Below are 18,469 nucleotides of genomic sequence, written 5' to 3' on the forward strand. Positions count from 1 at the left end.
TTTCCCGTCAGTCCTGTCAAGGCAACAGCAGTGTGTGTGTGTGTGTGTGTGTGTGTGTGTTTGAGCGTGTGTGTGTGTAGAAACACAGGATGTGGTAGGATACTGTATGCTGGCTCAGCCAGCTCTGCAGACACTCTGAGTGCCGCTGGAGTTTTGATTTCATGGCTGTAATGTTCAGGATTTTGAGAAGGATCTGAGGATATGGACTGCTTTCGTCTTCACAAAAAACGGGTATGTGAGCGTTCTGTGTGATTTTACAAGTCTGTTTTAGAAGAGAGGTTTGCAGCCTCACATTTTTAAGATAGTCGAGGAGTTTTCTCTGCCATATATTAATTGTGTTAGTCTGGATAGTATACTAAATGAAGATACTTGCCATAACACATACAAGTATATCTAGCATTGCACACAGAAATCCAATCAATCTGATAAGTAATATGAGAGTTATTATGACCTAGAAGCAGCACAGCATTGGAAATATTCAATTTGACTTTGAAATCGTCCTTGAATAAAGTGTGAGTCGTTGTTTAAAGGAACAGAGGTTACTTGTCCGGACAGTGGTAACCAGTAGAGTTTCATACTAATACATCTTCCAAAATGCACAGCAGCAGATGTTCATTAACCTGTGTGGCGAAAGGTGGACCTGTGTGTGTGTGTGTGTGTGTGTGTGTGTGTGTGTGTGTGTGTGTGTGTGTGTGTGTGTGTGTGTGTGTGCTAGAAAGCCCCACTGTGTGTGAATAATGCATCTGAAAACGGCTCAACTGCCACTTGTGTTTCTCCTGTTTGTCACATTCCCGGGAGGCCTGCTCTCAACAGCTGCAGCATGTTTTGCTGGACACTGATTGAGTCTTGGTTGCATGGAAGCTTCAGCATGTGATAGGCGTGTTATCAGGAACCCACGGTATATGATATAAGGGTTTAATTTAGAAGATAAATGAAGGAACAAGCCCTCTTTACTCGAACCCATGAATCACCGGGGTCAGGTAAAAAGAACAGGATAGCATTTAATCACATTAGATCTGAACTTTCTCCTCTTTAGTTGAATGACCTCTCCCTGTTTTAGTTATTGATAAAGGCAGTTTTGGAGAATACACATATACATATCTTAAATTACGAGCTGCTACTGTTCCAAAACATAAAACATTGTGTTACCTTATGTTAGAAGTAGTGTAATCAGACTATAAGTGACAAAAAAAGGGATACTTAAAGGTCAGTATGATTGCTAATATTGATTAAAATGCTTTTAAATTTGATATATGGTGTTATTATTATTACAAAACACTCAAGTGCATTCCTTTCTTGTAATTTCCCGAAATAGCGCACTGTGAACATTAGCACACAGTTTATACTCAATAGTATTGATTCACTGTATGGTATGAAACTGGATCACAGTGCCATATTTTCACAAAAGACAGACCCTTTTTATCTCCACAGAGCGAGTGTATGTCTCAATGTGAGTACTGTATCCTAATCTACTGTTAGTAAAACAGAAAGGACCAGTGACAACTTAAGAAGAAAAGCTAAAGCCCTGTAAATCTCTTTAAAGTGCAACAGGAAGCAATTTCGACAAATTGTATTTGAAGCTGGAGACACAAAAATACTATCTAGCATCTCGTAGGGAAATCCCATTTCTAAAACATGGGCAATAGGTCCAGGGGTGGTAGTACTTTAGGGGATTTGACATCACGGAAAGCCAAGGGATAAAACAGCCTTTGATGTCATGCTAGTCAAGCGAAGAACCCCCTGCCTGGAACAAGTTCAGAAAGTCTAGTCTGTGTGTGTGTGTGTGTGTGTGTGTGCACAACCCAATCCAATCATACACCCACACACACACACACACACCCTCTAATGGCCTAAATTGGCCATTCCACCGAGGTTTGCAACCCAAACAAAAAGACTAGAGAGGGGCAGCTGTTTCCCAAAGCATATGTTGACCACTTGTATGACAGGCTGGCTTACTTCTCTGCGTAGATGGAGACAGGCTTACCACTTTAGCTCATCTCAGCCCATCAGTAGCGCTAAGAAGATTCAGCCGCAGCTGAGGCTGCCAACCATGCTGGTAAGTCTGAATGAGGCCTATTCAGTGTGCCAGTGAGGCAAGTGTAAGGGCTCGTGTGTGTTTATGTGTGTTTGTGTCTGTACCTGCACATTCTTGAGTATAATGGCTCTGTCTGTCTTTTTGTTAATGTACAGTACTGGTATATATCCAGCTTTGCACTAAGCTCAAAGCAGTGCAATGGTTCCACTGTGTCTGTACCCGCTGTGCTGTGTTTAGGATATTAGAGTACACAAACCACAAAGCTTCCATGGCTAGGCGGCAAAATTGCGTATTACCATGTCTAGAGAGGCTGAAACAAGAAGCGATAGACTTGTTTCATTTCCCCTCTGTCAGCGCATGGACGATTTCTGAAGGATCAACAGGGTTAGTGGTGCGGTGAGGTGGTGTGTCTGTGTATTCCCTCCGTGCGTGTGCGTGTATGTGTGCAGTTGAACACATAATTCTACCTTTGTGTGTGATTAAACACACTGCTGTTTTTAGCTCGCTTCATGCATTGGCTCCCAATCCTCTCGACATTCCCTATTGTAGCAAAGGATTTGAGGCTTGTTGGTGTCAGTCCTACCTGAGCTGCGGTCCAGTTCCAAAATGAACTTAAACTAAAAAAATGATTCTCCAGCCAAAATATTTCTCAACCGCCCATAAAACTGCATAATATACACAAACAAACGAGCAGGTCCTATTTGCTGAGTACCTACCATTGTATTGCCATTGCTATCCTAAAAATACAGTCTCGCCCCCTTCTGTGAAGCTTCACTTCTCTGTTAATTTAAACCGAACTTCCACCATGATCTTAATTTTTTAGCATTGTCTATTTAAATGTGTGCTTTGGAGATTAGTTGGATCAAGTGATGGGCCTATAACTCCGTCTAATATTGAAGTTATGGGCAATAAGTCCGTGTTACCGTTTTATAAAATGAAGTACCCGTACTTCATTTGGGTATTTGCCAGTACTGAGTACCAATTGAAGTACTTTATAATACCATTACAGTTCTAACAATAACTTTGTAATTTTCATCAGAGTTTTGCAGAGTTTGCACTAGGGATGTTAATAGCTAACCATGCTGTAATTTAAACAGTTAAAAAAAAAAGTATTACAAAGAAATTTATATTTATTATCTGACAATAAAATACGGATTTAGCGTGTTTGTGGCAGCAATAAACAAAATAAGTTATTGACATTCAGATTTTAGTTTTACATGTGTTAAGAGTTAAGAGTTGTATCTAACAAAATGCAGTGAAACACAGTGCATTACTGTGCACATTAGCTAGACTGTTACACTTGAGATTTTGCCTACAGTTGTCACATACCAAGGTATCTATTATTGATTAATCTTAGTTTCTTTACAGCTGCTTTTTTTTGTTAAGTCTAGGGTGTGATCATACATTCATATGTCTGCCAGTCTGTCTATGTCCGTCTCATTACTGCTCCCCAGTCTGTCCCCAAATGGTCGCAGAGGGCTGCATTCTAGAAACGCCCGTCAGAGCGGAGCAGAGGAAGAGGAAGCCCCCGGTGTAAACACAAAATGCTTTGAATTGGTTCAAGTAGACAACAACCAAATTACTAAACAATCCTTGAGACTTCCCAGTAAAGCCCCTCAGCTCCTGGTGCAATACAATCGACTTATATTAAGATTTATTGCAGATTGAAAACATCCATTCTCAGACTTTATGTTGGAGGGCATTTTGTCCATAAAGTAACAGATTAAAGTGAAAGAAAAGTATGATTGTGAGAGACATGAAAAGGTTCCTGCGCCAGGATTTGACTCAAAGCCATATTTTAGCTACGGTGTGCACCTTAGCCAGGTGAATCTCTAACTGCACTTAGAATCATAACATATGTTTTTAAATCACCACTTCCACTTGGCGGTTAAATAAATAAAAGAGAAAATTGGACACTCTCAGAATTTTTCCCTTTTTTTAAGAATATTTGTAACTGGGCACAATATCTAGAGACCGGCAGAGAAACCTGCCTTATTTCATGATTCTCTCTCCTGTTTGGCAAAAACAAATCCTCCCAACAGGTGAAACAGAGGACATACAGGTCCTCACTCTGCGTGCACTGCAGTGGTTTTAGAGAAGGTTTTAAATTTAAAGTACATACCAGTAACAACCTTGTAAAGACATTTTTACAGTGCAATGAAAGCAAGGTCTTTGAAGGCCGCCGCAAAACAAGCCATGCGGTTCAAAAGGCATGGAAGTTAAAGGTTCTGAGTGCTTGTGAATATTTATTTGCTAATGCCATACAGCCTTCTGGTATGTTTGAAGACCCAACAATGGGTGCTGGGAACACTGGTTTAATCCCATCACTGTGCCAATTTACCCGTCAACACTTGTTGCTCCTGACCTGCGGTCTCGTTTGGGAGACTGTAGTTATGCCAGAGCTCCAGGTAAACCCACCAGGGTGAGCTCTATCGTCTTCTTTTTTTGTGGCCAGGAGAGGCAGCTGGGGAGCCGAGAGGAATGGGGTGAAACGCTGGGAGGAGGAGGACGGACTGAGCCCAGCTGTTGGCTCATTCACCCACCCAAGTCTCCCTCCCTTCTTTTATCCCTTCGGCTTCCTTTTATTTTTTTTTGCAGTACAAATGTGCATATAAGAGTACACACCACCACACATGCACACACGTAGAAACACACATGTCTCACCCTGTGTCTGTGTTGTCCCTCTCTCTGACAGGCGAACAAAGACCCGCTGTTTCTGACAGGGGTGACCTTCCCTTCAGAGTATCCTGCTAGCCCGGAGACACTAGTCAAGCTAACTGTGTATGATGCAAAGGACAAGAGCCAGGAATCAGTGAGTAAACAGTTGCTGTGTTTCTGTGTTTGTTGCACGTTTGCATTTTGAAAATCTAGTGTGTGTGTGTGTGTTTGTTTGTGTAAGAGAGCGAGATGGTATTGAGAATGCGTTTAAAGCCAGCCGTGAAGCTGTCATCCCACATGTGTTGATTGTGCAGCACTGAGCTTTAAACTTTAGAACGAACATGGAAAGCTGTGAGAATTCTGCAGCAGAATCTCATTATGTTTATATTTGTCCTACAGATTTAAGGTGCAACACGTTGTTTGTTGATTTACAGCAGGCAGTGAAATATAGTACTCACTTAGTAATCATTCATTTGAGGTCGTCTCAGACAAAGACCGTAGCCTTGAGTTTTGAAGGAAAAGGGTGTGTAGCCCTCGATTAGCATCTGTGCATGGGAGCCCGTCGTTCTCGATGATCCCGTGAGAAAAACCAGCCGGCACATCAGTGGGAATGGGAAAGAGAGCCAGACATAGAATCCTGAACGGGCCTGGCCCTCTGATTCTGACATTTTAAACAGACTTTATAACAGGCTCTCAAGTGTGGGTGTATGCGTGATCCTAATCAAGCACCCCACTAAACCCTGAGTGCCAAGATCTTAATTTGGCCTAACTTGTTATGAAACATTCACAAGCTCTCAGATAGGACACCATCATTGCAGTGGCTAGTATTTGCAAATGTAACACATTAAGGCCTCTGATTCTGCACCAGCACAAATGGCACAAACACGGTTCCAATATCATTTTTGTTCGGCATAAGTCATTATCTTGCACTTATGGTATGACTGTTGTGTTTTGTTTGTAGCTTGAAAGTTGAAAATGACTCTCCTGTGGCCAACTCTGTAGTTATGCACAGGTCAAACGCACTGACTATCTTCATCCGTTGCTTTAATCTCCAGATATCCCACCGAGCTTGACTAAAATAGGAAGACAGGCTTCTGGTATACCACTCTGCACATATTCCGTCTTTAGACAGGGAAATCATTAGTTCTTCAAGATGCGTCCAGAGCTTCATCAAACATCTGGGGACATTTATTTTCTCCAAAAGAACTCTAAACGTCATTTCCTCCTGGATAATTAAAATAATATTTTCATTTGTGTCAATGGGATTATTTTGGGGATCTGTCAGCTCGAGCAGCTACGCATCAACATTCAGACTTTTTAGCTTTTTTTCTACAGAACATGCACATATGATTAACTCAATAGAAGCTCTTGATTATTTAGGTAAAACAAAATGTTGTGGTTATGTAGTTGTAGCCTATCTGCACAGCTTCTTAAATAACTTACAAGCGATTTCTGACTCTGGAGACGTAATATCATCTGAAACAGGGACATCATCTGGTCCTGTATGTGTATATTTGGGGTGCAGTATTTTAGTATTTGGGTCAGTGTATATTTGCAAGTCCTGTAGACAGTATTGTCATCTGGACTCCTGTCTCCTGGTAATATAACGACGGAAGGGAGCCGATACAAGGCCAATGCAAACTCCACCTGTTGGTAATGTATCCATCCAACTATTAATGGTTTCACCTGCTGCAGCTTCTTTTCCAGATTGTGTCGCTCTTTGCCAGGATAGCGTTGTTTGCCAAATGTGCAAAAATTGGTTCTGAGTTTGCTGCTGTGCTTGCACGCAGTTTCAACAAATCTCAGGACGTTTTTAGATTGAATGATAACACACACATTCTTGCTTTTTGAGAAACACAGATGTTTAAAATGTGTCATATTTAAAAAAGGAAACGACATTGAATGGAAAACATAGCCAAAAGTTGTATTCTGAACTTGTACAATAGAGTAGTTCAGTTTACCGTATCTTTTACTTGAGTTTTGTCATGTAGCACAGCATCTACTTGCATTTCTTCGGAATATAGCAATACCTTTATGTGTCTAGCTGTATAGTCATCATTTGTCTCTTTGAATTCAACCTTGAAACATAATCCCAGATGGAATTTCCTTGAAATAGGAACACAATGGTTTATTCTAAGGTGTGTATTGAATATTCATGTTGAACAACACCCATGTGAGCTCAACACTGTATAAATTCTCCATTCATCCCCCAACTCCTTCCTTGGGGCATTTCTTGTGTTGTGTTGTGTTGTGCAGTGCGCTGCCACCAGAGGTTTTACTAAACAGTATGTGGCCAGGCAAGCTAATACCTGGATATAAAGATATTTCACTGGTGCCTGGTAAAATATTTACCACCTAAATTTAAGTTTATAAAAAAAGTCAGTTTTCCTAGGCAGGTGCTTTCTAGGGATGCTGTAATGTACAGGCACTGGGTAGAATATCTTAATAACTTCTTTAGAATTTGGGATTTTGAATGTCTCTGTCTTTCATCCTGTCCCTCACTCTGTCTCTCTGTGAGTGATCTTTCTCAGTGGCTCCTGTCAGTCTGTCAAGAATATCACTGATACACAAAACAGCATTTCACTCAAGCTTGGCTTTAAGAGCTCAAGGCTGAACCAACAGCCTTACAGGACAGGTCAACAGGTCCTGTTGAGCCTTTCAAATGCTTCACTCATCTCCACAGTTTTGAATGACGAGCTGCATAACAACCTCCTGTGACCATTTCCATAAAATAGCTGGATCATAACTTTTTGGAGCCATTAAAAAGAAATGAGCAAAGTCTCCTCTCCCTTTCTCTTAGCAGACGTCACGTAGTGGCCTTGCATTATACATCTTTTTTCTTAGGCACCAGTGCTCTCGTGCTCTGGTTGGCTTTTAGATTTTTCGGTTACGCTCAACTGGGCACAGTGTGTTTGTCTGGGTCTCATTAGAGAGTCTTTAAGTGACACAGGCATGACCCTGAACATGAGCTGGCACAATGCGTCAGCCCCCGGCTGCTTAAGTGGCAGATCGGGAATCACTCAGCCAAGGCGCAGTCATTTAATTTAGCTTTTTTTGAGAGAGAGAGAGAGAGAGAGAGAGAGAGAGAGAGAGCATGGGGGCAATTTGTGTATATGTGTTTTACAAATTAGCTTTTTTTGAAAGAGAGAGCGAGAGAGAGAGAGAGAGAGAGTGAGCATGGGGGCAATTTGTGTGTGTGTGTGTGTGTGTGTGTGTGTATGTGTTTTACAAATCAGCTGTCAAAAAGTTTTACATACCACTTTCAGCTCCAGTAGCAGATGTTGTGCCACGAGCTGATTCACTGCAATGGAAAGCAGATATCACATATGGCATCCTCTGAATATTTATTAAAACATATTTTTGCAAATTGCCATTTTGTGTGGTATGCCATGTCTATTCACCATAAGAATCTTGGAGTGGAAATAAGAAGAGAAGAAATTGTCACGGTGAGGGGGAGGGAACTGATGGAGCGAGGTTTATAGATGACTGCTTTAACATTCGCCGAGGACCGGAGACTTTCATAGTAGGATGATTTCCTTCTGCCTTGGGCTTCCCATTTAGATATTCTAAGATGACACTGGCTGCATGGTCATGAATATTTGAGAACATGCACAGGGCTGAGAGAACGATAAGTGAGGGAGTGGAGGTGTGAGAAGGAGTACGACATCTCTCAGGAGGGTTAGATATCTCTCAGGTGTAAGTGACCCCCCCCCCCCCCTTCAAGCTCTAGTTGTCAAAGGATGACAGGTTAGCATTACTTTGTCACTGATGTCTTACCTGCATCTTTCAGCTCGCATTCTGATCACTAAATCAAGAAATATTCAGTCTGGGGCTGAAAAGAGGTATACTTCACAGAGATGACTCAATTCTACCATAAGCTCAGTGAAAAATCTTTGAGCAAAATCACCAAAACAAAGACGATTTAAAGTATAACTAATTTGCTACATCTTGTCTTGAAATTGTATAAATGAGGAATGAGCTCAAACCATTTCTGGCTGTCATGCTAGAAGGCACACATTATAATTACATTTTAAATAAAGGCTAGAGATAAGCATATTTTTGTTCAATTTTTTCAATTTATAAAACAGCATTTGTGGTCGGACAGAACATTTGGGGACTAATTCTCAGTAGCCAGTCATTATCTTCAAAATTCATCAGCAGTCAGAGCAAGGTTCGTCTGAAAGGTAAGATAAATTGAAAGCCTTGAGTTAAGAGCATATGAAATGGGTAAATAAGATTATCTGTTTGTGTTTGGTGCATCAGGTTTGAGCTCACTTACCTCCCTGAAGAGGCTCGAAGACACCCTGTTAATGAGAGACCTGTGGTTTGTTGTCAGTAAAAACCTATTACTGAGTCTTCTCGTGGTAAAACGGGATAGGACTGCTGCCTCTGGAGGAGCTCTTCTCTCTAATCGCAGCCTCATTTATCCTGCCTTCGCTTTCTGCAATCTGGAATGAACATTTAATGCAGTTTTCCCCTTGCATTCCTATTACTGGCCGTGGTGACGGATTTTGATTGTTTTCTGTGATGCACAACATAGTGTGACAAACAAAAAACCTCATCTGAGTAAAACAGGAAAATGGTGCATGTCCGGTCATTTCCATAAAGCCGTCATAAAATGTATTCAATCAAATAAAACACAAGCAGAGGGGATTTTACTGTGTTACTATAATGGCCATTTCATCCTCTGGCCGCCACAAGCAGCCTGACAAAGAGGCACACACACACACACACACAAATACACACACACACACACACACACACACACACACACACACACACACCATCTGCACTAATGGGAAAGAGCAAGATGTCTTTTATTCAGAGGGCAATGGTACTGATCAAAGTTTCATCTCAAACAGCTGACCCCCTTGCCACACACACACACACAGTATACACACAAACACCCACACACTACCAGAATTGGATAGAGGTTGTATGAGAGAGGCTCCCAAAGCACGAGTAGGATGAGATATTTTTTTCTCTTTTCACAACGGGTCAAAGGTGCTTTTGAAACTTTCCCTGATGTGTGAATTCTGTCTTGTTAAAATGAAATCAGACCAAATACCAGTCGACTTTCAACACATTAAAGATGACTACATCATGATCATTATTGTAATAATCTGACAATCATCAAAAATATTGCTTTTAAATGCATTTTACACTACAATATCTTAAACTTTACATAAGAAATTTGTTTAATACCAGTCTACAATTGATCATGTTGACTGGCAAAACAATGTGTTTTACAGACAATGCCCTTGCAGAAGCCATCCATCAATGTTTCTATCACCAATTGTCTCGCAAGTCTATAGAAGAGATTGCTTTAAAAACTGAGCTTTAAAAAGTAGTCTGTACAAATAGGTGATTTAAAATTGTCTCCTTCAGTTAATGGAGCTTTAGATTGAGCATACATATTTTCCATTTTTTGTTTTAAGTTGAAAAACGGCTGAAATCAAAAACAACTCTTGTACAGATGTAAAGTGAATAGACTCTGTAATTTCAGTCACTCCATAGCATATGTATAACATGGCAATGTTGTGGCTGTTGCAGTCTCTTATTCCACATGTCTACATGTTTCAGAACTATTAGACTGGCAGACATTAGCTACATCTCAGGAGGCAGTTTGAGCAGCCACTGTTCCGTGGTGAATTGTCGCTCCAATTATGAACTGCTGAAGTATGAAGAATCCCAGCCTCAGTTAATCCTGCCCTGTCAATAATCATGATGTGTAAAAGGTGGTGACTTGACATATTTTTGGCATAGCCACTTGCTTTTAGCTGGATGAGTGTCGGTGTGGTGGGAATTTTCTGTAAGTGCACGCGTTTACTGCCAGAGAGAGGGGGGGGGGGGTGGAAGCAGACAGGGAAACAGCAGACAGCGAGAGAGGGCTAGAGGGTACACACACACACACACACACACACACACACACACACACACAAACAGAGAAACACACTTTTACAAGAACCAATCTTAGAGATATCCAAGAAAGGTCTTGGTAGTGATTGGGTGGACAGCTGAGCAGTGATAACCTACGAGAGTAAGAGTCCTCAGATAAGGACTGTCTCTTGTCTGATGGCCACTTCGCTTCCCTCACCATCACTGTGGCAATGTCAGCCAATGTCACAAGTGCTGAAAAGTGCTGCTGTTCAAGTGGGCAATACTAAAATTAGGAAGTCTTGCCAGGCAGAAAATGTCAAATAATGTAATGTATACTTTTACTTTGGCTCTGAGCAGCAAAAAAACATTTCCCCTCTGTTTTAGTGTCAGGTCTACTGCTGTAATGGATGCATGCCACGCTAATGGTTGCATACTTTCTTGTCCAATTAGTGTTATGTTAACGTAGCATATTAAAATGTCACGAAGGCATCAATACATAAGTGTGTCCTGCCTTATTAATTTGATTTCTTTCCTCAGATAAATACAAATGTGTTCACAGCCTCCTCTAGGATAATGCCATTGTCTTTGTAATGTCAGAGCAATGTTGTTACTATTATTTTTTGTAGAACTAATGTTTGACACCTTACTTGCATCAGCATGTCTTGTAAAAAGTGACATTGAACATGTATGGCATTTTCTTTAGCCATTTTTTTATTCAGGGTGTTTACTGACGGTTGTGCTTTCCTTGAGGAGCGTCTTGCTTTCACAATAACATACTTTCACCCCCATGAGCTGCCTAGTACACACACAGTAAATGGTAAATGCACTGTACTTATCTAGTGCTTTACTGCTTTAACGGACAAAGGGATTTTCAATTTGCCTCTCATCCATCCGTCCTGACCATCAGGAGCATCTTGAGCATCACTGTCTTGCTAAAGGGGATCAAACCACCCACCCTGAGATAAATGGATGACCCTCTCGACCTCCTTAGCCACAGGCGCCTGCTGCATAAGTCTGATAGTCTGATCCGTTGGCCACTGAGAAGCTCTATTGGTGCAGTTGAGGTTTAAGGATTTGGGGTTAAGGGTCAGCCCGTAGAGCACCACAGTGGTAAAAATCAGGGAGGGGAGACGTGCTGCTCTTTAACCTCTCCTGCAGATTCAGCCTGCTGGGTTCGTGGATTAAATCAGCTGCCCCCAGATTTAGCTTCAGGTTAAAGATGTTAGTATGTGCATGAAAACAGGTTATACCAAAGCTTTCATCAGCAAGCCGTCCTTTAAACACTTGGGAAATAATGTGTGAAAAGTTGGCAGAGGTGTGACTCTTGCCAATCACAGCAAAGATGAGTGAGCTCCATGGATGGTGACAGGTTTGACATTTGTCAATCATGACGATGGCAAGTGAGCCACACGGATGGGGACAAGTCATAACAGTGGGAACTTGAGGGGTAGCACTCACACACACTGTGTGTGTGTGTGTGTGTGTGTGTGTGTGTGTGTGTGTGTGTGTGTGTTTGTGTGAAACAGCTACAGTATGATGTGTAGGAAAAGTTCTGCACCCTGAGTGATTATAATATGATATACTGTACACAGATGTTCTACTTTTACATCTTATCCATTCCAACTGGCCATAAATGATGCTCATTTATGTGCTTTTACACATTCCGCCCAGGCAGGCAACAAACAGTGCATTTGATGGATTGCACAATTACACTTCTGTGAACTTCCAGTTACGTCTCAATATCCCGGACGTGCGTCTCTTTTATCTGCATAAATACTCATCAGGCACCACACAAGTGTCTTTTGAAATCATCTTTCATAGATTCTTCTCCATTTCAACTTCTATCTCTAAATTGAAATTATTATGCTTTGAAAGCCCTGCTAATTATTCACTTGATTACAGAGCCTCTAATTTTGTTTTTAACACTGCTCCTATTACTGTCGCAAATGGCCTCAGAGTTTCATGCCCCATTGCAAGCAAAAGTGAGAGGATAAAACATCCGGCAAGAAATGAGAGTGCAACCTTCTGTGATAATTAGTGAAGCTTTCTCTTTGGCAGAAATAAAACACCTCTGGACAAGAATTTAGTGTTAAGTGCGTGAGCTGGAAAATGTATGGGTAATAGGCTGATGAGAGGGGTAAAGTCTGTCTTGTTTGTGAACACAGCCTGCAAATCAAGCACATCATTAAAGACAACATGGCAGCTTTTAATATTATGGATTCAGAATATATACCATATGGCAAGCCTCCAAAACCTGAATGGGATTTGCCTTTCATAAGACAGATAAATTTGACATAGTAATGAATTAAAGTGCTTCTTCAACATGAGGTACTGTACAGATATAGCGAGATTTCCCTCAAAGCTTTGGAAGCGGTGCTCTGTCTGCCTTTTCTTATTAAAAAGAAAATCCTGTTAACTTTAGCACACTTGTTAAAAGTCTTGGAGCCAGACATGACAATTAAGTGGGAATAAATGCTCCCTGACCCCAGAGAATAGAAAGTTTAAACACTCTAAAGCATTTTTATTGACGATTGTGTACTCTGCCATGTCAGGTTAACACTACACATCTCTTACATGGCATCTGAAAAGCCCCATGGACAGGCTGTTAGCTGCGTAACATGCGGCGGCGCGATGTGATGGAAAACATTTCAGGGACTTTCCAAAGCCTGAGCTTCTGAAGTTCCTTTTTCGCAGTAATGATATCATTTTCATTGCTGACAATGCTTCAAACTCCTGTTCACTGTATTTACTGTAGGAAGGCACCAGATAATTACTTTGTTTTCCCACATTGTTCCTCCGCCTGTGTTGACACGCGCTTCAATAAAGTGACTCATTGCGCCAATGAATATTTACAATTGTTGGAAATTAAGTGCACTCTAGGTTTCCGTGTGAGGGTGAAAGCAGTCATTCGTTAAAATAGTTGTTGGAATAGTGCAAGCTCATTAAAAGCAACCAACTAAATCCAAGCAGAGAGGCTAATTACTTATAAAAACTGCTGAGCAGATGTCTGGTGCTGTTGCCATGAGGAGACGCCCTTTCTTTCCAGAGTAAAACCACAAGTTAACACAAGTGAAGTACACCAGTAAACAGTCTATTTTTAATTAAGTATTACAAGGAAGCCTCCCTGGAGACACTGCTGGATTTAGTGGCAATTAATTAAGTGTATTTTCATTAGTATTTACAGACGTCCATCTTGTAACGCTCTAGAAAATACATTTACAGGTGATTTAGAAAACTTTAGATGGAGAATGCGTACCAAGCATCCATACAAGTCACACAATGCACACAACAAACAAAAAAGTAACCAATGTTAGTGTACATAAAACACTTTCTAAAGCACAGTCAATATTCACAGTAAAAATAAAAAATCAACAAAACAAAGAACAAAATTAAAAGAATTCTTCAACATTCTGGGAAATATGTTAAGTCACCATCTTGCCAAGAGTTAGATGAGAAGATCTCATGTTTGTCTGTTCATTATGAAGCTGGAACCAGCAGCAGTTTAGCTTAGTTTAGCATTAAGACAGGAAACTGAAGGAAAAGGAGTAAGTGTAGTTGCAAAAATGTCAAACTATTTCTTTTATATAGATTATAACTTATAACTTGGTATTCATTTCCAGTAGAATAAAACTGACATTCCCTTTTAGTCAGCCATTCATCAGGATACAATTCATTGTAAGAGAAAACAACAACTTTGTGAACAAATTAAAATAATTAATTAAACAATTAAATAAGGAGGGAACAGAAATAGTTTGAGCTTGTTTCTTTTCTTCTTCTCAAGGCCATCCGTTTGAAAAGGTTATGGAAATATGCAATACCCTTTTAGGGCTATATCTCACACAAGGTATTACTGTGCATGTAACTCACAGCTTGTTCTATCCGCATGCAGCTGACATGCATATAAATGGATCAAGCACCAGGTAACCACTTGATGCTGAAGTGCACCTTCCCAGGAAACCTCCTCTCTGTCATAACCTCTCCCAAACCCTTCCTTGTATAATCCTACTCCAATCTCCTCAAGGTGGGATTTGTCTGGATCAATTTCATAATGCATTATTCATTTGAGAATTTAATCAAATATCTCCTCCACCAATCAGCCCAACCCATACCTCTCTAAAAACCTCCCTCGCCTCTCTACCCATCATATCGGTGATTGTTAGTGTCACCTGCAATAGCAGATTATCAGCCAAATGAATTACTGGGTCACAGGTGAATTAGACGCTTGGCTGACTGTAATCTCTCTTTCTCTGGCAAAAGTAGCTTATTGTAAATTAGTTCGTTTTTTTTTCTTTTTTGAGAGAGGAAGAGAGAAAAAGTGCTTGAGAAAATCCCCTTTCTGCCTGGCTTCCCGCGGGTTTCTGCAGTGTAATGGTTTCCTTTGAAAGGCACTGGTGGAAAGTGCTGATGCTTGTTGGCTGTGTGTGCACGTATGTGTGTGTGTGTTTGTGTGTGTGTGTGTGTGTGTGTGTGTGTGTGTGTGTGTGTGTGTGTGTGTGTGTGTGTGTGTGTGTGTGTGTGTGTAAAGGCAGCTATTTTCCATGGCTAACCGAGCCACTGATGAGCTTGCCAGCCAGGCCAGGGGCTTGTACAGTGTGTGAGTTTTTGTGTGTCTGCACATGCACATGTAAGCCTGTGGGCAAACGGCATTCGTAATCCCATGCGTGTGTGCCAGCGTACTGTATAGTCATGCTGGGTGAAATTAAAACCCTACAGTTGGTCAATTGAAATACATACGATACAGCATTTTATGGCAGTAATCTGTCCGGACATCGCTGTGTGCAAACATTCAATTGTATCGCTGCTTGTACAGCAGTCTGCCTTCTAACTTTGTTGATGGAGGTAATGACACATTGCTTTTCTCCTCCTCTCCTCACCCTGGAGGACAGAAAAGTAAATAAATGTGGGGCAGAAGTGTTCTTGTCGCTGCTTTGTTTTTCCGTTCCGTTAGCGCAGATGGAATTATGTGATAATCAGAAATCAGCATTGTTCCCCCCTCTGTACACCCACAGAGGGGGGGAAGCCTTTAAACATCTCAAAGAGGCTTTTTTCCCTCCCCAGGAAATACAAATGTATTTGTTTTGATCTTATCTCTTTCTCTTTTTTTTTGAAGAACCTTATGTGCTATTCATGAGTGTACACAACAAAACCACTGAATCTATTCATCTGCTATCATAGCCACCAAGGACAAATAGTACTTTCACATAAGCAGTATATTTAGTTCAAAAGGCTATTTTGTTGATGTTGTTCTACATCAACTGGCAAATATGTCATTTAGGCAACTAATTTGGCTTTGTTGTGCTGAGGAACAACATTTGCTGGCGGCCGTAGCACTTCTCCCACTGTTTCCTGCATCTTGTTGTTTACGAAGTCAAGGTGGTGCAAGCCGTCTGAAATCGCAGCGTCTGTTCTGTACGGACTTAGTACGTTATCCCACGGGAAAGGATGGTGCAGGAGAGCTGGTTCAGAAACTCCTACACAGTAAGAGTGTGTGTGCTGCCGGAGCTTTTAAGCTACAGTTTGAGGCTCACCTCTTGCACCACGAGTGACATGGACACGCACACTCACATTTACAGTGGGTAGTGTGGTGTTTCAGGCTGTTGTAGTCTTTATCGTGAGGCAAATGATCTCAAAGAAAACATGCAACTTTCACGTAACACAAAAGAACATGCACACAGTCACACATAAGACCCATTATTTTCTACTAAGATAATGCAATGTAGTATTCGTCTATAGTGAAGACAGTTGGTACTAAAACACTATCAGTCTGTGGGAAAAATGTTGCAGGAAGAACTGTCTACCCACACAGAGCTTTGACCCCCATCTGCTCCGACGAAATGCATTAAAAACAACACTACGGTGTTTGAATCTCACATACCGAGGGATAAGTGCGCCCGGGTACAGTTTGTGTATCCTCAGGGCAGAGCTCGGTGTGTTTCGACATGTATGCTCAGCAAGGATGCAGTGCACCTCGGATCTGGCTGTACAGTGAAGTCATTGAGGAGCACACTCTCTAGATTATACGGGGCATCAATCCCTGTCTGTCTGCCTGTCGAGGCTGTTAACCACCTCTGGGCTGCACCATTGATCTTCGTAATTGTCTCCCACTCTTCAAAGGGAGCTGAGAGTTGGTTTGATCCGAGCTGTTTACTTTCACAGCCCCTATAGTCCTGCTCTCTGAAGAAGAGAGCTATCAAGCACTTCAGGCATGAGCTAGCATATTATAGTACTATTACTGTGTGTGTTTGTGTTTGGTTGTAAGTGTGTGTGGGTGTGTGTGTGTGTGTGCGTGTGTGTGTAATAGGAAGGGAGGAAGCAAAGTACAGAGAGAGAGAGAGAACCAGCATAGCCTCTAGCCTTACAGGCCTGGGGGTGAGCTAGCAGCTTCTTGCTGTTACATAAGAGCAGGGAATTGTAAATGGCACATTCCCTGTAATCTATCCACAGGTTTGGAAGGGAACTCGCCCCCAGAACCCTGTGTTGTCTGCTTTGCCCAAAATGACAGGCTTCATTCGGCTATTGTTTGTCTGAGAAATGTTTTTTCCTCGACTAATACAACAGAGATGATGTGACAAACAGGATGTTGAGCTTAGCAACATGTTTTGTGAGTGATAAAGAAAGATAATGTGCATCAGTTCTCCACTCTGCTGCGCGCACAGTCTTTCCGTTGCTACATTTGTGGACTTCAACTCGAACCGCAGAGTCAGACGAGGGGAAGCTGCTAACCACAGCCTCCGCCGGGTCTGCCTGATCGCAGCTCGCAATAAGTGGCTGATAATACACACTTGCATATTGTAAGCACATGATCATCTTGCTGACACGGACAAAAAGGGTCTATTAAAATGCGACTCCATCAAAACAGCTTCAAGTTTGCCGTGCTGCAATTTAAATATAGCACTCAAGTCAATAGAGGGGACTTGGATGGGGCTGTACAGGCTCTGGACCTGCTACCAAGTCATGTTTACAGACTGTGAGTGAAGGAGCCTTGATTTTTTTTTATCACCTAGTCTGCAGTGGGGTTAGCCATTAAAGTTTATGGACCAAAGCCGAGAGTATGGGGGAAGGCATCGGCAGTGTGCCTCCAGTGTACCGGATGCATTTTGCCACAAGTTAAGTTTCTTTTTCTCCTACCTGCAGTTTTCAGTCTGTGAGGTAAATAGACGTGAACACCGGAATCTGATTTCCCATTTATACATTTTCATCATCCTTGGTGCCCTGGGTATTATTTGGAGGCGAATTCTGTCAACTGAAAACATTGGTTCCCTGATAGTTGGGCAGGCTCTGAAAGGGCACAGCCAAATCATGATTCAATAAGCAAGAGCAGGAATAGAGGGAGGGGAGAAAACTAATGGAGTGGTAGGAAGGGCTTTTTGTTTTGGGGCAAGCATTGACAAGCTGAAGAATGTATGAGAGCAGGTATGAACACTTATTGCAGTGTTATTCTCGCCTCTCTTTCTATGACGGAGAATCAGGGATACTTGGTGAAAAAGAGGAATATTAACTTTTTCAGTGCACTGCAATGTTACATGGCTAGATATCTCTTTACGTACAAAAACTAAAGGAGAAGGAATCCTAAAAGGAGTTTTCCCCGCCTCTCAGCAGTCAGCTTTCAGTGAGTATTTTCCTTTCTGTTCAGCCTCTTTTGAGTCCTGTTGAAGTCCGAGTCTTCTTGGTTCTTAAAGTTTTAGCACAGAAAAATGTGTCACTTTAAATGTTCCTGAGGAACAGGAGATAACGCATCATAGAACATGTATTAGAAGCAGACTAATCATATTCAATGACAGCCTCTGTCAGCACTGACAGAGAGCTGCTATAGAGTTGTTCTACGTTCCAAGGCGCTTTACAATTTGCTTCTCATTCACCCATTCACACATGCATCTAGACACCAATAGTGGCGAA

The 18,469-nt window shown here is 41.6% G+C and overlaps 1 protein-coding gene across 1 annotated transcript in view; it reads left to right on the top strand.

Moving 5' to 3' along the window:
- Nucleotides 1-201: 201 nt before the first annotated feature.
- inpp4b (inositol polyphosphate-4-phosphatase type II B) overlaps nt 202-18,469 on the top strand; it is a gene marked incomplete at its 5' end in the record, with an annotated part of 103,974 nt that continues 85,706 nt past the window's right edge. Inside the window, 2 exons of the mRNA XM_079159972.1 lie at nt 202-231; nt 4,731-4,847. Of these exons, the coding sequence (XP_079016098.1) occupies nt 202-231; nt 4,731-4,847 (147 nt within the window). The remainder of the gene's footprint in view (nt 232-4,730; nt 4,848-18,469) is intronic.

The sequence above is a fragment of the Pholis gunnellus genome (genome assembly GCF_910591455.1).
Source record: "Pholis gunnellus genome assembly, chromosome: 5".
NCBI classification, from domain to species: domain Eukaryota; kingdom Metazoa; phylum Chordata; class Actinopteri; order Perciformes; family Pholidae; genus Pholis; species Pholis gunnellus.